Here is a 24,632-nt window from a genome sequence, read left to right on the forward strand (position 1 = left end):
TTTTTTAAGAACAGCTGACGTCAATGTCGATGACATCTTAAATCATCACTTTTTTAATCAAAACACTCGTGTCAACATGCGATTTTTGTTTTGCTCGCAAATTAATATCGATTTAGTCGTTTTTTAATTAAAATTTCAATTGAATTTTATATAACAAAATATTTTAATTAATGTTGTTTGTTAGACAAGCTCTAAGAGCTTTTACCAAGTCACATATAGTGCATAGGGTCCAAAAAATAAAAAATACTGCATTCAGTGAAAAATATTTACTATTCACAAATCTTGGTATCAGGTGAGTTATAGTTTTATAAAATTAAAAAAAAAAAGAAAAAAAAACAAATTTTATTGGTAATATTTAACTCTGTTTATCATATTTGGTTAAAGCATGTTTTAAAAACCACCCACATGCAATGTTTTTTTTCTTCAAATCAGATACTGTATAAAGCGATCAAGAAAATAAATCTAGACAAATTACCTTACCTCTAGCGCTTAATTTGTTCTTTCTTTTTCATTTTTGTATAGTAATATCTCTATACATACTTGCATATGCCATTGTATCTATTATAAATTTAAAAAGTTCTTTGATTTATTTGGTAAATTTAATGAGTTCTATTAGATAAAAAAAAGATACAAAAAGTAATAGTTTTTATATAAGATGGTTATATTTAGATGTGATGAAATTATTGAGGTTAAAAATTTCAAGGGCATATTGCACAATAATTTTACGAAAACTTTAATTCCAAATATGACAAAATCAACACTGTTTAATAATATTATATTGTAACCGTATGTATGTTTGGCAATTAAACAATATTAAAAAAAAAAAACAGGCAAAAATCTATTACACTCAGCTAAATTTAAACATGTTCTTTAAATCTTTATAGATGCCTAGGACATTGTATATGTACCTAAATAATTCCACATAATGTATATAAGTATGTATGTAGGTTTTTACATATAAGTATAATAGTTACCTAGTAAACTTGATAGAAATGCTAGTCCAAAAAAGGCCTTTGTATATTTTTAAAATAGATTTACCAATATTTTTAAATAGAAATAGAAAGTTTGAAATAGAATATTGTAGAAACACAAAAATAGAAAGTCTAATGCATAATAAATAAAAATAAACAAAAATTATTTGACCGCATGACAAAATGCATGTTTTTTTTTGCCTTCTAACGTATTACCCAATAGTATTTACATAAACAAAAACAAAATGTATTTGATTGTGTATAAGTATATAAAATTAACAATTTATTTAAAATATTCATACATAAGTGTAGATACAATAAAAATCAATAATAAAGTGAATTAAATACTAATATAGATTATTTTATATTTTATATTATTGTGATGTATGTATGTATATGGCCTAATTAATAATTTTTGCTTACATTTATGTGAAAAAAAAATTTTAAATATTGCCAATAATAACCATATTTGCGCTCATTTTTTCATTAAGTACCGGCCTTAATTGTAAATTATTTTATATTATCATTGTATACATACGTTCGTATACAAAGAAATTCGTTTATTTGCCTACAATTTATATTTAAATTATTCTCTTCAAATAAATAATAAATTATAATAAAAAATGAAATAAATAGATACATAAATAATATAATTTATTCAAGTATTTAATTAAAAAAACGTGTATAAACAATGATAATTAGAATATAACAAATAAGATTTTAAATAAACAATAGGTAAATAAGTATAGTTAGGTACATTAACTATAAATACTTTTCAAATGAACATAAAAATTTTTAAAATTGATAATTGAAAATTTTTTTAAATGGGTCAAAGAAAGAAAAGAGGCCAAAATAAGTTTTGTAATAAGGCAATGGAGATACCCACCTAGTAGTTAATACATATACTACGTAACATAATCTACGATTCTACGCCATACTTTTGCTAAACTTAATTACATACATACATACATATATTTTGTATCAACCCTTTAAGTGGATCATGTACGTATCGCATCGCACTATGATAACGAATTGATAAGGTTTTTACCGACCGTATTGTGTAAACAATAGGTAGGTTATGTGATAGCAACAAATTTTGCATATCGAGTTTTCGGTGGGAACGTACTTCTCCATAGTAGGGAAGTGTAAATAAACTATTTTTAGCAACCTGTCGGTCTGTCGGTTTGTCCGTCTGTCGGTCTGTCGGTCTGTGTGTGCACGCGTGTATCTCAAGTTCGGATGAACCGATTTTGATGAAATTTTATATGTAAGTTTGTTTCCAACATGGCACGGATCGATCAACTTTTGGTATATATCAGGCCTCGGGAACTGCACTTTTTAGCGGGCCTGTTTTACATTTTTGAACATTTTGAAGAAAATATTCAACCGATTTACTTGAAAGTTTTATATATAAGCTCAGCTCGACCGTCCGCAAAAATTCGTATGTTTTGGAAGAAATCAGGCATCGGTAACTAGACGTTTACTACGGGCCAAATATACATTTTTGTGTATATAAAGAGAAATAATCAACCGATTTCATTGAAATTTAATATATGAACTCCTCGTATTAAAACAATGAACATGTAAATTTTTTGGAAAGATGAGGCATCGGCAACTAGACGTTTACTACGGGCCAAACATACACTTTTGTGTATATAAAGAGAAATAATCAACCGATTTCATTGAAATTTAATATATGAATTCGTCATATTAAAGCAATGAACATATAACTTTTTTGGAAAGATCAGGGCTCGAGAACTGATTTTGCAGGCCGATTTTACATTTTTCACCATATCCACAGAACAAATTGATGGAATTTCTTGAAATTTGATATTTGAGTTCTGGTTGTTACCGAAACTAACTGGCGAGCATTTCAGGGAATTCGGGTAGCACAAAGCGAAACTCTACTAAGAGCCAAATTTACATTTTTCTAAGTATGTTAACTATAAGCTTACTAATGTCCTAAAAATTGGAAAGAAGTATTTAACAGACATTTTTATAATATTCTGTAACACTTTCATTTAACTAGACAATACACAATGCGGTCGGTTATGCGCTGACCACATCAGATTTTTTTTTTGCCATAAAAATATGCTAAAAATACTTAAGTATAAAAATTATAATTCATTTTTAATATGATATTTTATTTAAATTTGATAGGCATTGAAATTTTTTTTTATGATAATTATATATGATGGGTAACATTAGAAAAGTAAAAGAAAAATCTACAATTTTTTTAGAAAAACATTTTTTCATGTAACCACATTAATAGTAGGATAATATAAGTAATTCTCTAAATTGAAATTTTTCAATAATTTCTCTAATGAAACAGGATATTTAAGTAAAACAAATAAGAAACAAAAAAATTCAATTAGTAAATTATCAAATTAATTACTTTTATTAAATCTTGAATTAAAATAAATTTAGAATATCTCAACAACTGGCTATATTAGGTACATACATATCTGATTTTAAATGTACATACTTTCATAATTTTGAATATAATCGCAATAAAATCCAATTAGTCCAGATATTCTGGTTATCAAAGTGACGTCAATCAATTCATTTATCAACCGAATTTATTATTAAATATCACTAAATATTTTAATTTTTTTTTTTTTTCTTGTCAAATACAGTTTGATAATATACAAATTAAATTTTGAATGAAAATGCAATAGATTCCTAAAAGCAATCATAAAGTTTAGAAATTTAGGATTCATTTAGCATTCCAAAGTTCCAATATCTGAAGTTAAATCATTTCATCCTAAATCAATCCTAATTTTAATTTTTCTCTTACTGGATTTCGCAAAATAACATAATTTAAGAATAATAAAAAAAAATCGAAACTTGCTATTATCAAATAATATAAAATTATTTAAATACTTAAACCAAGAAATAAAATCGTATGTTTATGTATGTAAGATCATGTTATAAGTATGTTAAACTACATTTATGTATATAAAATTTCTATGCAAAATAAAAAAAAATAAAACTAAAGATGAAATAAGCCGGTGAAGTGTAAACATATGCAAATACATTTGGTACATTTGTTTTTTTCAATAAAAACAACGTGATTTATATTCCATACATATTTCATTAATCTGTAATTGATCTAATAAACGTGATTGAAAAATAATATTAATATTTCTAACATCTACATAATTTTATTAACTGGTTTCATACCACATAATTATTATTACATTTTACTAATATTTCAATGTTGCATCGAGTTTTTTCTAATATTTTTGAAAAATCAATTTGTTATTTAACAACGACAAAATGTTCAAAGAGATAATTATTAAAATTGCAAGCCTACATATCATCAAATTAAATAAATTCAATTGAATTTAAGTAAATGTTTATAAAAGATAAAAGTCCTTCATCACGTTCGCTAACCATTATTTTCGTATATTGTACACGAAAGCATTTTTATTAATAAGATAGAAAGTTTATTCAATTAAGATTTTTTTTTTTGATTTAACTAACTTGAAATTCATTTCACTCAAGTTAACAATTACAATTATTATTACTTATCATATTTTTATTTCACAATGAATTCATATATGTTTAACCTTTTCAAATATTGGAAATTTACATTTTTACATTATCTATTATCTTTAAATAAATTAAAATTTATTAATAAAAATTTTGAAAATTATATTTTTCTTTTATAAGGTAAGGTTTTTTATTCAAATATGTGACGTGGTAATGAATTTTTTTCCTTTAACATTGTAAACAATACAGTAGCGATTTTGCTCTTGTGGTTTATTAAACTTTAATTTGCTTTTTCGTATACAAAAATTATATAGCTTTGTTTTCCAAGTAATTTTCCATAAAATTAACAATTCTAAATAGACGTTGTTCTCTTTTCCAAATTATTGTTAGTTTTTTCTTTTATTTTTATAAATTTTTTAGTTATTATTATTACGCATAATAGGAAATTCCTTAATTTACTTTTATACTAAAAGATACTATAATTAATTATATAGTGACTTTAGTATGAATATTTATATGAATACAGTAAACTCACAATTATTTGAACACAAAGAAGACAAAGTACTAATGAATCTACCAATGTAAAAATTTTATTTTATTAAAAACTGATGTTTATCGTCCTCAAATAAGAAAACAAGTTTCAAATTGAAAAATAAATTTCAAATCAAATGCAAAAAACTATAAGATTCTACACATTCTTTGTTAACCATTATTTTACAAAAATTTTGTAATTTAAATACCATTAATAAATTTCATACTTGTATACACCATCAGAATTTAATGCCAATTTTTGCCATTTAGTTTATTCTAACTTTTAAATGAATTCATTATATTCGTAAAATTGCAAGGCTACTGTACAATAATAAAAAAAAAAATTAAATAACCTTACAGTGACGCAAAAAAATAGTTCATTAAAATATTGTTATAAGCAAAAAGTCACTGACTTGGGAATTTTGAAATTTTTCAAATATATCTACATACATATGTACATATGTGCATATTATTCATTCATATATGTATGTATGTATGTATCTATGTATGGGATTTGAATTTACATGCGTGCATATAAAAATTTAAACTAAATTCATTTTAATCATATTTTAATATCAAAACAATCAACAAAAACAAAAAAGAATTTCAATTGAATCGGCTAACATCAAAACCATATATGTACATAGTAAACTTTGTGTGCACGAATAAAAAATTACAGTAGTTTAACGGTTAAAGTTAGTTGAAATTTATCATCAGAAAATTATCACTAAATATTTTTTTTTTATTTTTTTTTTTTTTTTAAATCGTCATTTTTATGACTAATCATAATTATTTTTTAGAAGAAGAACAAAAAACCAAAAATTAGTAAACTTGTTTCCTATAAAGCTTTACATTTTATTTAATAAATTTTAGTTTTTTAATTTACCCGAAGATATTTTACATATGTATGTATATGAATACAATTTTACAGTATATAGGAAAATAATCTGTTGTAAAAAAATACAATACAAATTAAACTTAAATTGGATAAATGTATATGAGTACGTATGGAAAGCGACAATTTATTAAGCATTGAAAAACATTGTGCAAAGTTTCAAAAAAAAATCAAGTTTATTCGAGCTGATTGTAAAATATTTTTTTTTTTAGTTTCATGTAAAATACAATAATTGACAAAAAAAATAAAGCTTTTATATTTTAAATTGTACATAACCAATTTGATTTCAATGCATTTAAACTTAAGTCAACCATGAAAATAGTACAAGGTAAATAAGGTATATGTAAATAGGTACCAACAAAAAAAAAAGATTTTTTAATAATAAAATTAATTATTGAAATTTTCGAAAACAACAGGTTTTTTCAAAACAAAGCAACAACACAAACAAAAAATGAAAAAGAAACAAATTGTTTTGTTCTTGTTTTTAATTTCAAAAATTTTTTTTTTCTGTGTACCTATTGAATATTTTACGATAATTATGTTATCTCTCTCTCATAAAGTATGTATACGTTCCTGCTTCTTAGTATTGTGCACACATGTTGTCGCTTAAATCAAATCTATTTTAAGTCAGCTTTATGTAAATTAGGTTTTATTTGTACGTATTTGTTAGATTTTAAAATAATTTTTGCTACTGGTATAAAAACATACATATGTATGTATATATTTGTAGAATAACATATAAGAAATATATTGACTAGTACCAATTCGAAAAATTTCTAAATGACAAACTATCCGAAAGCATAACAATCAGTTGAATTTTTAATTCCATTTAAACTCGTATGTAATCAAAATTTCTTAGGGAGTGCTCAAATAGAAAAGATTGAATTATTTTTCTTTTCTAAAAGTAGTACTAGCTGTACTCAGTATCAAACAAATATTCAATAATATTCTATTCCTAAATAGGGGTCCGTAGTCACACTGAAAAATTCTAGCATTATTTTACTAATTTTTAGTTAATTGGTTTTTTATTTTGCTATTTCTTAAAACTCATTTATTTTATACATTAAAAATAGGAGAAAATGCTGTAAAAAATTAAAAATACTTTAACTTTAATTCAATCTCCTGAAAAATAAACAAAATGTCACTTAAAATGATTCTGATCTAAAATGACAAAAAATTGACTTAATAACGTTTGATATACGCGTTTCAATGGAATTGTTTTTCTTTGATCTTTATTCTCTTTGTTTTTATCTTACAAAATACTCAATCGCTTTCTCCTTATTATGAAATGAAAGTTTTTGCAACTTCATTACATTTTCAAGAAATGTAAGTAGGTATGTATGTACATACATACATACATGAGTACCAAGAAAAAAAATTGCGAGCAAAAGTAATTTAAGTCCAATCATTCCAATTTCTGAAAGATGATGACTGATAATTAACGAATATAAGATTTTACGGTGTTTTAAAGTTGAATATAGTATATAGAAAAAAAACTAAGAGAAAAAAATCAAAATTGTTTTCAATTTTTTATTTTCTTTATTACAAAAAAAAAAAAAAAAATTGTTACACTTTAACATATCCGCCATACATAAATAAACTCACTGTTCGTCTACGACATTACATACAACATGCTCACTTTTAATATACTTACTTATGTATGTATATCGAAACAAGTTTTTTTCGGTAATGATTAAAAAAGAATATTGTAAGATCTTAAGACAAATTAGCTTATAACTATAAGATAATAATATGTAAGTAAATTATACAAGTATATAAAGAAAAAACCATGTATAAAATTAATAAAAAAATTAAAACAAGGGGAGAGAAAAAGAAAAACAAAACACAAGCAAAACCTGACATTTTCCTTATAATTCATAAATCTTATAAAATGTGACCGATTCTATAATTTGTATATAATATGGGATGACTCAATAAAATAATGGTTAATGGGTAAACGTCTTTCAATTATTTCTTCTTTTTTGTTATTTTTTCTTTTGTTATAAACACGCAAACCGGTTTAATAATATTAACAACATGTTCACTTCTTTTAAAGAATCATTTTACCATTTAAATTAAAAAAAAATATATAATTTTTTCTACTAAGTATATACAAAATATTATAAGCATTTTACTTTAAAATCGAAAATCACCATAGCAAGATTTTATACAGAAAATACCATTCTAAAAGTATACGTAAAAAATATATGTATAAATAATAGCAATGTTGTTTCCCATAACCATGAGTAAATGATTCACCTAATTTTTTTTATTTAAAAACTAGTTATGTATATTTTTGGATCTAGAATTAAAATTTTTAAATTTGATTCTTAAATTAATTGATTTTACATATAAAATTAACATAAAAATTACATAAGTAAATATACATATATTATTTTAATAGATTTCGATTAGACTAATATAATTAACCTACTTTAATTTAAAGTAGAACAACTGATTCAAATAAAATAAAAAAAATAATAATAAAAATTTATAATTTTACATTTTTGTAGAAAAATTTATTATATTATATAAGACACGTATGTACATACATAATACCTACTTATCTAATTCATAAAAATGTAAAATCAATAAATTTTCAATGAATTTTAATCGCCAACGTTAAAATTATTTTATAAAATTACGTACGTATGTACTTATTATGCAACTGTATGTACAAAATAATACTGCTGAAATACTAATTATTATATATATGTATATTTTTTAATATGTATTATATATGTACATACTGTATGAATTCACAAATAATAATACCCAAATGTCTACATATTATATTTTCTCAATGTAAAAAATAAATTAATTAATCTTCATAATATGGGATTATGTCTAATAATTTCAATACAGAATAATATAGATTTTTTAGCTTTACTATAAATGATGTTTTGTTGCTTCGTTTTCAATTTTATTTAATTAAACTTCATCTCTTTATTAATTCATATTTAAAATTGTAATTTCGGAACTACAATTCCATATCGATGTTAATTATGAATTAAATATTATCGATATTATCTCTCCAGCATATCGATATAAACTTTAGCATAAGTGTATACATATTTGTTTCATGTACATATGTATGTATTTATGTATTGTGACAAATTTATAATTGTCATATGTAGGCATTAATATTTTTCAGAATATTAAAGGTCAACATTATCAAAAACTGCTACATATTCATATAGATCTAATAAACTGTGATTGCTAAAAAAATGGATTCGTATAAAGTTGGACATACATACAAATAATTGAGTAGTTCCTTCGCAAAGAGAATGTATTTCATTCAGTCATTTAGTAGAAATTGCCATTTTTCGGTTAAATATTTTGGATGATTCTGATGTTTACCTTAAAAACTGATCAAAAAAAATTTTTTTTTTGACGCTTAATATTTTAAGTAACATTATTATTTAACAATGAAAATATTTACACACTTGCCAACTCTCTATAAATAAATACATACACACATCTTCAATTAAAATTTATGTTTTTTCCCATTCTAATATATGCTATAAACGTCACAATACTAATAAAACGTAGTAAGTATCGATGTTTTTGTTTCGATATTAATATTTCGATTTACGATATATTAAACAATTTAACGTAGTAGTTTATTTTATTTGAATTTTTCGTTTATTTTTATAAAAATAATTCGAAATTTAGTTTAATTACGTTATGACAACTCTGTCTCTAGCTATGAATTAGTTGACCGCGTGATCATTTTAATACAATTTTTATGAAACATAGATATTATGTCACATGTGTGAATGAATCTCTTTTTTTTGTTGTTAAAGCTGGATTCATTGGTTCGTCGTTTTTGAGCTGAGCTATTTGTAGTCTAACTATTTTTTCCTTGATTATTCATTGGTTCGTCTGAAAAAAGCTGATCGTTTTTTTTTATTATGATGCATTTATTACTTTTTTGACAAGAATTATATGTAATTGTAATAGTTCAGTATACATAAATTTGGCGTTTTAAAAAACCTCCGCACTAAAGTTGAGGTTGATTCAACTTTTTGAGAAAATGCTAAAAATAAAGAGAATGTCAAAAATTCAAATTTTCATACAAATTATTTTCCGAAAAATATAAATATTGCCATAAATTATAGACAGTAATTTTTAAAGCCAATTAAACTCAGTATTGAACATCAATTGTTACATGGTAACATCGAAAGATGTGAAACAGATAAAAGAAATATTATTAAGTGAGTAAAAAACCAAGAGACAACTTTTTTCTCCAATATTTTAAAGAGCTTTTGACATTTAATAGTGATGAGAATTGTCACAAAATTTAACGTTTATAACTTTTATTGTAGTGGCTACAAAAATATAAACCTAATCTATTTTTCCATTTACCACTGAACAAAAACATATTTTTAACACCTCTTTTTCCATTTCTCTGAAGTAGATTTTCTAGAAATACTTTCTAATAACATATTGAAATCTTCAAAAATCAATATACACTGTATCAATGTACATATATCTGCTTAATAACACTTTCTATTTATGTCGTACTCATACATTATCTGCAGTGTACCTTAATTTCACCCTTCGGTTTAAAATTAATAACATGCACTCATAATATAACGTTTTTTAATGTAAAAATGTTCTTGAAATTTCTTGAATATTCTCCGCTAATCAATAATTTTTTTTTTGTTTATAAATTTTCAACTGGAGGAAAATAATTGAAAAATGTTGCTGAAACATTTTGATACATTAATGACATTTGACATAATATGCTACGTCAATGTAGTTGTACATACTGTCTATAAAGTTTAATTTGTCATCTGTTAATTTCATTGTTTTTCAGATTTTCTACATTACACAAAAATTTTTTAATATTGTAAAACGTGAAAAAGAAAAAAAAGGAAAATAGTATTGTTCTTGTAGTGCATAAAAATTTCATTTTTTTATTCAGGTAATTTTCCATTAAATTATTACAAAAAAAAAAAAAAACATTAATAATAAATATAAAGTGATTGAATTTGTTTAAAATCTATGGATAGACACACCTGCACCTTGATATTTTTTTTTTAAATGTACATACATATTTTTTTTATAATATAAAATTATTTCTGCATTTTAGCATTTCCTATAAAACATCATTCAGTTTTGTTTAAAAGATATAATAATAGGTATAATATATAATACATATATATGTACATACTTAGTGTATATGAAAAAAAATGAAAAATAAAGAAAAAAATTATTTAGTGGAAAATATTGTGTAAAAAAATATAAAACAAAAGAAGAATTCTTGAAATCTTTAACGGGTACAAAAATTTTTCAAATGAAACAATAAATAAATAAATAAAATTTTGTTCTTTAAGCAAAAATAAACTAGATAAAAATATATAAATTTGCTAGATATGTACATAGATAAATAGTAATATATTATAATAAGCATGTATACTTGTATAAAAATAATAGTGTTCATTTAACCTATTTTCGTGCAAGTGGAATTAGGTACAATATTTTCATTTAATTAAAATGCACAATGTTAATGTAATTCTTGCTTTGCCATATTACCTAGGTACACATGCATACATACATATGTACAAGTCTATTGACATACATATATAGCGAAATTATATTCAATCATAACATACATACGTATGTATATATACATATATATACGTATATAAAATACAAATGATGATAGCTACTTACATATTATAATAAATTTTAAATAAGTAAAGTGATAATATTAATTGTATAATTATATTATTTACATTGTATATATGCCTAGGTATTCTATTAACATAAGACGGCAAATGCAAATTTTTACTTCTAATAGATAGATAAATACCTACATACCTATAATAATATTCTTTATGCTTTTATTTATGGGTACCTACCTACCTAAGTACAGTTTAATGAAACTGATATTTTTTTGACATAATTGGTTAAAAGAAATTTGTTAAAATTTAAAAAAGGAATAGAGTACCTACCCATCACTCCAAACAATATAGGTACCTACCTGACCTACATACATAATAAAAAAAACTTTCTATCAAATTCTTAAAAATTGTTAGGATATTTGTTACACGAGTAGTTACTGCCTACATAATAATAGGCAATAAATATAATAATATGTACATTTAATTAACACCAAGAAATTTTTAAAGTATTATTTTTAAAATTGGCACTTCGAAAAAAAAGCAAACTTCTAAATATATGGTATAATAGATGGTATAGAACTCCAACTATCTATCTATACTGTTTACCATTCATATTTTCTATATAAAATTTTTATATATTTTTTTTGACAACAGAAACATTACGGAAGTAAAAACAAAAATTTTATTTAATTTCACATTATTGTGATAATGTGTAAGATTCTTTGTGTAAAAAATAAATTTCATTATTTTATTTTGTATTTAATAATTTTCAAAACAAAATTGTACAAAATTTTGTAATTTTATTTAAAAAACTGAAATTATTATTACTGACTTGTTTTGTAAATAATAATAAATATTAAATCTTCCATATTTTGTTAGTTAGGTATGGGCAGGTATCCAAAATGTTTTATAAAAAAATTTTTTTTTAACAAAAGTTCTATCACCGGTTCAAAATTATTTGATACATAAAAATTTTTACTATCGTCATTTCAATATTATTTGCTCATTATTATATACACAAATACAGTATGGATATAAATATATGTACATACATTAATATAAGAAATAAGTTTTGAACAAATTTTTATTAATTTTATTAATATTATATTTATATATATGTGCATATTTATATGTAGGTATATTATATGAAAAGAATAAAATATGCTCATATTTTTCTATTTAAACCAAAACAAAATTTAATTTTAAGTAAATGCTTAAAATTTCGCGTTCAAGGTATATTAAAAAAGTATCTTCCACGCTTTCATAAATATTTTTTTAAAAATAAACTTACATATTTATTAATAGATTATCAATCAAAAAATGAAAAAAAAATGAAAAAAGGAAAAAAAATATAAAAATTTTTATAATGCTATTGGAAGAATTGAGTGGGTTTATTTTGCTACAAATTTTTAGTTTACTTTCATAATGTTTCTTAAAAGAAATTCTTTCTAATTAAATTCTTATAAAATATTTTAATTATTTATACATATGTACATTCACTAATATTATTTATTTACATACATGATTTGTAATTTACTTTTTCATATCATTATCTAATTGAATTACTTGTTTGTCGGAGCCTATTATAACAATTATAAAATAATATGAGAGATACTGAAAAAAATCAATTTAAGTATATTATAAATATTTGAATAATAAAGAAAAAAAATAACATCAATTTCAAAGATAAGATATACATATAGAAATTTTATTGAAAGCTGTTATGATATAAAAATCATGTTAGAATTTTACTAAAATTGATATTACATAGAAATTTTATAGATAAAAATGGGAAGTAGAAATATTTAAATGTGAAAGCTTTTTTATAATGAAAAATTGTTACTATTTCTTACTTTTTTTTATTTCTAATATAAAAAACCTTGTTCAAACTACAATTACAATTTTTTTTTTGTTTTTCAGCTTTTTTTTTGTTTTTTATTTCAATTCCATGATTTTTTTTATTTCATTTTATTTCATTTTATACATTACATTAAAAATATTTTACTATATTGTAATTGATACTTGTCATTGTTGTGGAAAAAGTATTTTAATACTTGAAAAAAATTATTCACGTGTTCCATGTATTTTTGTGTTTTGTTTCTTTTTAGTGAAATATTGACCACAAGATATTTTACATTTTTATAAATAGTTCAAATTTATAATGTTTCAAGAATTTGAACCATTTGGAAAATTTTGCTTTACTATTTTTATAAGTATTAATTTACAGTTTTATTTTATTATTATTTAATAGTTTTTTTTATTAAAATTGTGAATTATTATTTAACATAAAAGTTTATTTTATTTTTTAATATAATACTTACATAACATTATATTAATATATATAAAAATATAGAAATATTTGGAATGAAGAATATGGCAAAAGTAATACTAAATTAAATTGTTATCAAGTTTGAATGAAGAAGAATATTTTTTAAAATATCCGGGAAAATTTCTAAAATGAGAGAGTGATTTTGCCTTGAAGTAATAATGAATATTAACGGAAATTATCAATCCATTTGAAATAATCTTATATTTCAATATTTAGATTACGAAATAATTAAGATGAGTAATTTCAAAATTCTAACTTCATATTTCATAAGAATATAAAAATTAGAATGCATTACTTACTTATTCTTGGACTTTTTTTGTTAAACTAATCGAATTGATTATTCTTATATTGAAAAACATACTCATCTATATTAAGTTTATAATTTCTCTTATATAAATTTACTTTTCTATAATATGTGCGCCCATGATTTTAAAGTAAATACTTCATTATTGTTAATTTGAAATATCAAAAAAATTTATAAACAGATACCTTACAATATTTAATTAAATGCAATAAAAATATTTATATATATATTTATTAAATATTTATTTTATTATTATTGAAATAATATTTGACAAATGTTTGCAAATTATTAAAAGTGTTAGCAATATTATTAGTCATATTGTAGATAAGTTTTTTATATATTAATCATCAAAAACAATATTATGTTATCTATCTGAAAGTAAAACATTTTTTTCCCTTAAAATACTGTTATAAACTGCATCATAGAATTTGTCAAATATGAATTATAAAAAATAAATGTAGGAAAGAATCGGCAAGGCAAAATTACTTTAAAAACATCAATTATATAAAATGGTATAAAATTAATATTATGTTCATACATATATATGTATATCAATAGAATTTTTTATTTCAACCTTAATAAATACAAATATTTTTATAATACACTAAATTAATAACAATATTTTTTTTTTTTAGTAAAAGTGTGTAAAATTTCATTTTACACCTTAAACTGCTCCCGAAAAAACTCATATAGATATGGCACTTAATTTTAGTGGTAATTAAAATTTTTATTTAATTTTAATATTCAACGCAATTATAAGAACGTAATAATGGAAAACAATAATTGCAAAGATACAATGCTGCAAAAACATAACGTGATAAATATGCCATATATTTTTAACTGTCCTAGTATAAATTTAAAATTGTTCATATGATTTATCTGCACTACTCATACTAATTTTGTTATATTGCGAAAAATTAGTCATGTTTATTAACAAATTAGATACGCAAAATTTATTTATGTATAAACGATAAACCCAAATATCTCGCAGTTTGTGAATATTGTGAAAAATTAGGAAAATGCCAATATTGTAAAATATTTAATTATTTTCATAAAAAAAATTTATAATAATTTAAAAAAATGCATTCAATATTATAAAATTTAACAAAAGGCATAAATTTCAATGCACATTTTTTCTCCAAAAAGATCCACAAAAAGAAAAACAAAAAAATCCATAAAAATTACGAAATGACGACTATATTCCCCAGTTTAATAACCACAAGTTTATTAACCACCACCAACTGATTATTCAAGTTCAATAAACTTTATTTATACATTTTTTTTATTTATTTTCTTTATATAAAACATAAAATAAAAAACGTTCACAGGACTTCTTTTAAAACTTAAAATTTAAAGAGTTTATTTAAAAAAAAAATATTTACATATAAAATACATAATTTGTTATTTTTTTATGTAATATTAATATTAATGTTAACTTAAAATTTATTATTTCTTCCCATACAAATCTTATTTTATAAAAGTAGCAATTTTAAATTAAAAATAAAAATATTAAATAAAATTTTTAATTTTTTTTTTAATTTAATATGAAAAGTTGCGCAATATTTAGCATTTACTCAATTTTAAATAAAATATATTACACGAACTTGCTACTAATTGGCATTTAGCCAAAATCAGTGTGGCGATAAAATTTAATTTTAATGTTTTAATTTTCAAGAGAAAAAAAAAATAAAAATTTTAAATATTGTATGTATATGGAGATGTACGTAAAAATATTTTTATGAAAATAATAAAAGTAAAATTTCATATACTTACATATTTATATTTTTATATTTTTACTTTTTATAAAAACTGGTACATATGCATAAATATATAACTTTTATATATTTGTATGTCTATGCATAACGAAAATTTTAAATTACTATGAAAGAAAGGAAAAGTTGTGGTAGGTTATGGAATAATGGGGTATGAAAATGCAATAAAATATTTTTGCAATACTCACACACATTACATTTATAGTACAAAAAGAAAAAATTTGTACCAAAAGATCTTTTGTTTATTACTCAGAATGCATTTTCTTAAATAATATTTAATATTTAATTAAAACAATAACAAAAAAAAACATATTTTATAATTTTCTATTATGGTCCTATTTCATTTTAAATATTTCGATCTATTGTGTACACATTTGTTGTTTTCTTCCTCTTATTATTCATTTTTCTAAAATATTTCAGATTATACAAGACTACTGTTATATTATACCACCTTTGTTTCCACTTCTTCTAATAAAAAATAAAATAAACAAATTATTTATACACCCGCGTTTTTGTGGTATTAAGGATAATGATAAATTTACTTGAGAATATTGGAAAAATCAATAATATTTTTTTTTCCGCTTTTCATATTTTCATAAATAAATAAAAATTGTCAACTTAACAAGAGTACATATAGATCTCCCAACATACAAATATAATATCATATATGTACACTTATAGAAACTTGGATACAAGATTTTTATACTAAAAAGTAGTAATAATAATCTAGGTTGAATTCTAATTTTCCATAGAAACACATAGAATTTTTATTTTTTTTCCCTTATTATAAAATAGACCTTAAATCTATATATTCAAATTACTATGGAAACACATATTTATGTTACATACATACGTAATATGTATAAAAGGTATTTAAAAATAAAATATGCTAATAAAATATATTGTACTTGGATACTCATTGTAAATCATATTTTATTTTAAGTACCCATACCTACATATATGCAATGGTATTTATAATGAATTTTATATGCATATGTATGTATTTATACCAAAAATAATAAAAGTATTGACGTAGATGTACAATTATAACATTATGTGTGTATACACAGGTATCCTTTTCCTATTCTTTATATAATATAAAAACAACAAAAATATTAATTTAATAAAAGATGTTGCCAAATATTTAAAAAAATTATTTTTTTTTATCTTTTACATTCCCTATTTTTTTTAGTATATTTCTGACAATTTTTAATAAATTATTCATGAAACATAAATTTCTATTGTTAAAATGTAGGTATTTTTGATACTCACAGCAATCATTAAAATTTACAAAACCAAACTTTTTAAAATAATTTCTTTTACGAGTATGGGTTCCTGAATACACAAATATGTTCAGCTCTGCAATTAATATCTTATAGCATATGTTTTATATTTGATGAAGAGACAAAAACTATTTTCTGAACACCATTCAATTAAATGTGATGATATTTAAGACATATTGATATTTTATACTCGTATCACGTCAAAATTATTTTTTGGCAAATTAAAAATTTTACCGAAAACTATGTAGAGAAACAATAATTTATCCCATTCGTTCCTAATTATTGCAGTGATACAATTCGATTCAAAAAATTTGTACTTAAGCTGAATTCAAAAATTTTGTGACTTAATAAAATCATATCGTAATGTTGAACTCGATAATTTATATTAAAAAAAAAAAACGTAAAAAAATTTGATAAAAATTTAATTTAATTGTTATTGAAGTTATACAAAACTGTTTTTTTTAATTAATTGTCATTGTGCGCGAAAAAGAATACCTGAAATGAGAGAAAAAACATGGAAATTCTCTTAAACACAAAACCACGACATACATAATGTTGTTTTATTATTTTAAAGCTTCAATTCAGTAAAGAGTTGATTGAGCATTGGGTAAAATATATTCTTTTTTATCATATAATCAAGACTTTTCTAGAATGCAAACCTGTCCTATATGGCATAGTATCAGCTCTAGTATATATCCATATCAAATTTTGTAGAATAGAAAATTGAAGATTTAAGTAAACTACGTATGTGCCTAGTTCGCAAATCAATTGAAAATAATGGAAGACATAACTTCTATAGTTTTATGTTATACAATTTTGATAAATCTTCTCAAATGATTTTCTAATTAATTATTTCTGAAATTACATTAATGATATATTTTTGTAAAGTATGATTCAAAATATCAATAGAATTTATTTTTTTTTTGTTTTCTTTATATTTTAAATAAAGCCCAAAAATATTTTTCAATAGGAAATTATCAGTACATTAAAAATATTATATTGATTTTTCTAACTTGACAACATTCTGTATGTAAAATTAATTTTATATAAGAATTTTTATTCGTAAACACTAAAGCCTATTGTATCGAACAAAAGAATTTTATTTAAATAATTTTTTTTTTCGCTTTGTTTTTTTCGTTAATTTTTTTTTATACTTTTTAAAAACCATTGTTATAGTTCACATGTCAACATTAAACGTTAATGAAGTAGAAAATGAAGCAAGTTTTGTATTAATTTGACTTTAAAAAAAGCTTGCATTATTATATAAAGGGTAAAACATTTGAACAAAAAATGGACGTATATTTTGGAATCTTTGATTTTAATCATTAAAAGAAAAATTTAATTCGAAAGAAAACTTTCATTCTTTAAAATTATTTAGATATCACCATTAGCCTCTTCTACGAGTATTGAACCTTCAAATAATTTACAGTGTTTTTTTTTGCCATTAAAATGTTATAGCTTTGTAGAACTGAACCATTTATACTGCAGAAGCGTATACTGAATTTAAAATATAGCATTTACATACAGCATTCCAGTCAATTTAAAAGTTTAAATAGAAATTTTAAAAAACTAAAACTTTAAAATATTACAAATTATTTTTTATTTAATTTACTAAAATTTAAAATATAAAAATTATATTTTATCCATAATATACAATGGCCCCAGTCATCTTTTTCACTAAAAATTAACGAAAGCGAAAAAGAGCCAAAGACAAAAATTAGCTATCGCCAAAGAAAAAATAAATGAATGATAAACAGCATTAATTTTTTCATTTCATCATTCATTTTGTTAATGATTAAAAATTATTACTAAAACGTGAGTGATAAAAACAACGATGACAAGCCTCAACATTTCCTCAAAAATATCACCTTAAATCACCCTGCTCTCTGTGTAAAATAAAAAGTAGGCTTGAACTACTAAGTATACATTATTTTTTATTTTATTAGTCTTTTGAAAAAACTTAATCAAAAATCATAAAAAAAAATATTCCTAGTAAAATTTTTCAATCAAAAATTTAAAATTTTGAAAAACCTGAAATTTAAAAAAAAAAATATCAAATCTTTTAATCGAGCTTTTATGCTTTTTTAAATTTTGCATTGTATTTGGCAATATTGTTTCACCCTCCAATGTATACAAAATAATTTCATATCAGCTGAAAAATCAATCGTATTCAAGAAATAAACGAGAAGAGGAACTGTGAAAATAAAAGTAGGAAAAAAAAATAAATTTGATTTATTAACTAAAATGGGAAATAATAATATTTAAATTTAAAAAAAAATATATAGTTAATATTTGTTTGTAAAAATAATTTGAAATTTTAATGAAACAAATTCAATCAACTTTTTATATTTATTAGAATAATGTTTAAAAGCTAAAAATTGATTTCCATCCACACCATCTCTTCATCATATTTAGTAACATAAAAAAACCAATATTTTTAGGTAAATAATCAGCACCTGTCAATAAATAGATGCATTTTATCGCAAGTAAATTATGAAACAGAAGTTAATTAATCTCCAACATAAAGAAAATAAGTAATATTGTTGGCATACAATCAACTTAAAAGGAAAAACATAAAGGATTTAAGTGAAGTAATATAAATATCAAGATTTGAGAGGACAAAGAAAAAAAAAATCAATATTTGGTATCCTACAATAAATTGGAATTATTTTGGAATTTTAATAAAGCGGCGAGCAGAGGATTTTACGCTTTTTTTTTTTTGTTTTTCTTCATGCAAAATAAGGAAATAAAAAAAATTAAAACAAAATATTATTGAAAACAAGAAAAAATTGGTTTTTCAACATAAAAATTAAAATAAATAATTAAAATACGTGTGTAAAATAAAAGACAAAAAATATGGTTGACTATTATAGTACATTAGAAGTAACAACAACTGCTACAGATCACGAAATAAAAAAAGCATATAGAAAATTAGCATTAAAATGGCATCCAGATAAAAATCCCGAAAATTTAGATGAAGCAAATAAACGCTTCCGTGAAATATCTGAAGCATATGAAGTACTTTCAGATGCAAAAAAACGTAAAATCTATGATCAATTTGGTAAAGAAGGATTAAGTGATAGTAGTCCAAACAATCCACGTTATCATCATAGATCATCGGGTAGACATGGCGGTTTTCAAGAATTTGATGATTTTGATCCAACTGGTGGTTTTCATTTTGTATTTAGGCCACCTGAAGAAGTATTTAAAGAATTTTTCGGTGTTCATTCACCATTTGCCGATTTATTTGATGAGCATGTTAATTCACATCATCCATCAAATAGACATCATCATCATCATTCACATCGTAGTAATGGTCAACATAGCCGGCATCATCAACAGCAGCATCATCATCAACAACATCATCCAATTAATACAATAATGACATCATTTATGACACCAATGTTGGGTAATTCAATGATGGATTTCATATTTACACCAGATATGGGACCTACAAGTAGTATTTTTACAACATTTTCATCATTTAATTCAATATCAGCTGGTGGTGGTGGTGGTGGTGGTGGAAGTGGTGCAGTTAAACGTACATCAACATCAACAAAATTTGTTGGTGGTAAAAAAATTATGACAAAAAAAGTATATGAAAATGGTAAAGAAACTGTACTATCATATGAAAATGATGTCCTAAAATCGAAGACTGTGAATGGAATTCCCCAGAAACTCAATTCAATTACAAATTGAGGGAATAATAAAAATAATAATAATTATAATAATTAATATATTCTTTGTTCTAATTAATTTTAATTAATTACCATTTAAAAAAAAAAACAATTTTGATCTTAATTTTTAATTATATAAATTTTTGAAAAAGAAAAAGAAAATACAAAAAAAAAATAATTAAAATATATATATATATATGTATATGTATGTATACGCAAACATATAAAAATAATATTAATTAAAATTAAATAATAATTAAAATTGAATTAAAAAAATAAAAGGAGAAAAAGAATTTAACGTAAAAATTAAGAATCATTTACAATTAAATTAAAAAAAAAACCAATTTACAAAATAAAACATTAAAAAAAAATAAAGAGCCAACATTGAAACTAAAAAAATATTTGAAATATTAAAAGAAAAAAATTAATTTAAAATCAAGAAAAACTTAAGTATTTTTCTTTAGATAAATGTACTTTTTTTTATCCTATTGTAATTACATAAATGTATAAATAATTATAATATTTACTTAAAAAGAAGAAAACAAAATTTCTCGCTTAATTTACATTTTGTTTCTAGCGAAGTACCTTAGATTAGCCGGATTAATTGAATACAGAATTGCAAAACATAAAACAATGTAAATTAAAGCAAAATAATATTCAAAAAGTAAAAGCAACACAAAAGTAATTCAAAAATGAATACAAACTTACCATTTAATTTTAGCTTAGAATATCTCAAGTCAAATAATATTAAAATTTAAATATCTGTAAAATTCAGTCAAAAAATGCATATGAATTAAATAATAAAAATATACATATATATAAAATTAACAAAAAAAAATTAAATAAAATAAAAATATATAATAGAAAATAGAAAATAAGAATTTAATAATTATTTTAATTTTTAACTTTTTTTTTTCATTCTAGAGACATTTTTATTTAAATTTTAGTCAATAAAACTTGTATCACCGCTCTAATCAAAATCTGTTTCATTTTATGGGTGAGGTGTATTTGTATTGTTTTTATATTATATGGGTATGTGTTATTGATCTGTATGATTTTCCATCTTCATTTTTGATATAAATCCGAAATCTCTTAATTGAAAAACAATTTTTGTATATTATTATTGTATTTAATATTAAATTCACAATTACTGATAATTGATTTTAACGTTATTAATAAAATTTAATATTAAATTTTTTATTGCGATTTCTATTGCCAAATGACTATTTTATTATTTCAATTGAAAACAAAAACTAAAAATTCGAATGGTGTCAAAGGTTTTTAATTTGAAGTTTGAAACTCAAATGATTTTAACTTAAATTTTGTTTTCCATTTCTGGTTCTGTGAAAATTTAAAATTTTTATATTACAATATATGATAAATTTTTCAAATATCCCAAAATTTCCTTAGTTGTTCTATAATTAAATATTTTATTTTAAGGAAAGAGAATTACAAGGAAAGGGAATTAATCCTTGAAAGAAAATTAATCCTAATTTTTATATTAAGAACAAATATGATATTTCAACATATAAAATAACAGATTAATGTTATATTTTATCATAATTTTAAATAAAACTTTGAAAAAAGAAAATATAAAATAGTTTTGTTTGAAATTTTATTTTTTAAAGGCAATAGGGCAAAAGCTGTTCTGCGAAACAAGTTTTAGGGAAAGTAAATGTGAGAAATTTCTATAAAATGAAATTTTTAGTGGTCTGGAATATTAATAAAATTATTCAATTTTTAATATACCATCTAATTATTACAAAATTACTAATATTTACATGTAAAGATTAAATCAATTTTAATAGTTTTTCTATAAATTTAAATAAAAATTCTTTTCAAGTAAATAATTAGATGATTTTCAAATGGTAAGTTCAAAATCCTAAACACTTACTTTAAATTTTTTTAAAGACAAATTAAGTAGTAGAACCTATTTATTTGATATATTTTTTAATTTATATATCTATTTTAATAATTAAGTTATAAATATTTTTATAAATAACATTTTAAATGTTTTTGGGCTCGATTTTATATATTAAATAGCATATTTTAATTCAAAGAATATTGTAGAGTAACGTTTTAAAATAAATTGTACTTAATTAACCAAATTCATCCTTTTATATAGTATTAATATTATTTAATTTTTATTTTATTATTGTATATATTTTTTTACTTTAATCTATCGTTAAGAATTTCTGGCACATTTTGAAATCTTAATATTTTTTTCTTTTTTTGAACAATAATAAGCTTGTTGGATTTGATTGGAGATGGAGGCAAACAATAATTTTATCACTCTTTGAAAATATATTATTACATATTAATTTTTATATATTATTATTAATTTAATTAATTAATTAAACTGGATATGCGTAAAGAGTGTTTTTACTTAACATAATTTTAATCTTAACAATAAAATCAATTTATTATAATCTAATTTAAATTAGTAACAATCGCATGTTTACATAACTATCATACCTTTTTGTCGTGCAATGTTGAATAATTTTAAGAACTAGGAGTGGAGGTATAACAATTACTTAAAAAGCCTATAAATCTGATGCTTCAAGTTGTCACCTGATTATATAATATAAATTATATAAGTAAACACAAAATTGTGTTGAAAAATAATAATTATCCAATTTTCATTTTAAAAAATAATATTTCTGGAAATCTAAAAATTCTATTCAAAACTAGTTCACATTTAGCTTTTACAAATAAAATATTCTTCTTTAAATAAAAAAGAATTTAAATAAACTTAAATTAAGTAAGTTTCTCAAATTCAAACCACTTAATACAATTAAATCAATTTTTAAATATGCTTAAATTATAAGCTAGAAAAAATTATATAAATATTTTATAAAAATTTTTTACTTAATTTTGCATTGTTAGCTTAACATTATCATCACTTGGTGATGTTTTGGAACAGAAATATGAAAAATATTCTGGACGAATCAATAAATGGGATCAAAAGCGCACAATGAATATGGCAGTATCTGGTGTTAGTGTTGGTTTTATATGTCATTACTGGTATAGATTTTTAGATAAAAGGCTCCCAGGCTCAAGTATAGTTATGTATGTAAAAAAATAAAAATCATCATATTTTTAAAATTATTCAAAATCTTTTATAAATTTTAATTTTTTACGTAAATGTACATACTTAAAAATTTTAAATCCGTTTAAGTAATATAAAATAAAAAAGATAGAGTTAATACTTAAAATTTATATAAATAATTTTTTTGCTACTTAATTTTTATTCTTATTTTTTTTTTTGTGTTTATTTCAAAGAGTTCTAAAAAAAGTGGTTCTAGATCAATTGATTTGTTCACCGTTATATATATCAATATTTTTTATAACATTAGGAATATTAGAGAAAAGTACGTTGGAAGAAACTCTTAATGAAATTAAAGAAAAAGCATGGAAATTATATGCAGCGGAATGGATGGTTTGGCCAGTAGCTCAAGTAGTAAATTTTTATTGGTTACCACCGAAATATAGAATTTTATATGATAATTTAATTTCATTAGGATATGATGTTTTTACTTCTAATATAAAATATTGTACGGATAAAATTGACGAAAATGATTAATTAAGTTTTGTATTTAAATATAAAGAAATTTTACAATAATGTTAATTAAAATACGACTAAATCGAAATTAAGTACATAATGTGATCTATAATTTAATATATAAAAGAATATTAAGAATAAAAATCATGTTGTACCTGAGTGTTCCAAAACGTATTTTAT

At 21.8% G+C, this 24,632-nt stretch overlaps 2 protein-coding genes across 3 annotated transcripts; both read left to right on the forward strand.

The window, feature by feature from the left end:
• Positions 1-26: 26 nt before the first annotated feature.
• Positions 27-24,612, forward strand: LOC129619045 (mpv17-like protein 2). Of its 2 annotated transcripts, XM_055534121.1 has the most exons (4): positions 27-292; positions 23,777-23,959; positions 24,173-24,350; positions 24,412-24,566. In XM_055534121.1, the coding sequence occupies exons 1-4, from the start codon at positions 171-173 to the stop codon at positions 24,436-24,438; spliced, it is 510 nt and encodes a 169-aa protein (XP_055390096.1). In that variant the 5' UTR covers positions 27-170; the 3' UTR covers positions 24,439-24,566. The 2 variants fall into 2 exon arrangements, with proteins under 2 accessions (XP_055390096.1, XP_055390095.1); XM_055534120.1 differs by having other exon boundaries at positions 24,173-24,612.
• LOC129619044 (dnaJ homolog subfamily B member 6) lies at positions 18,700-21,413 on the forward strand. The gene is made up of 2 exons (XM_055534119.1): positions 18,700-19,421; positions 19,655-21,413. The coding sequence occupies exon 2, from the start codon at positions 20,070-20,072 to the stop codon at positions 20,910-20,912; it is 843 nt and encodes a 280-aa protein (XP_055390094.1). The 5' UTR covers positions 18,700-19,421; positions 19,655-20,069; the 3' UTR covers positions 20,913-21,413.
• Positions 24,613-24,632: the final 20 nt, after the last annotated feature.

Source organism: Condylostylus longicornis, unplaced genomic scaffold, assembly GCF_029603195.1.
Source record: "Condylostylus longicornis isolate FDR11 unplaced genomic scaffold, ASM2960319v2 ptg000010l, whole genome shotgun sequence".
Taxonomy (NCBI): domain Eukaryota; kingdom Metazoa; phylum Arthropoda; class Insecta; order Diptera; family Dolichopodidae; genus Condylostylus; species Condylostylus longicornis.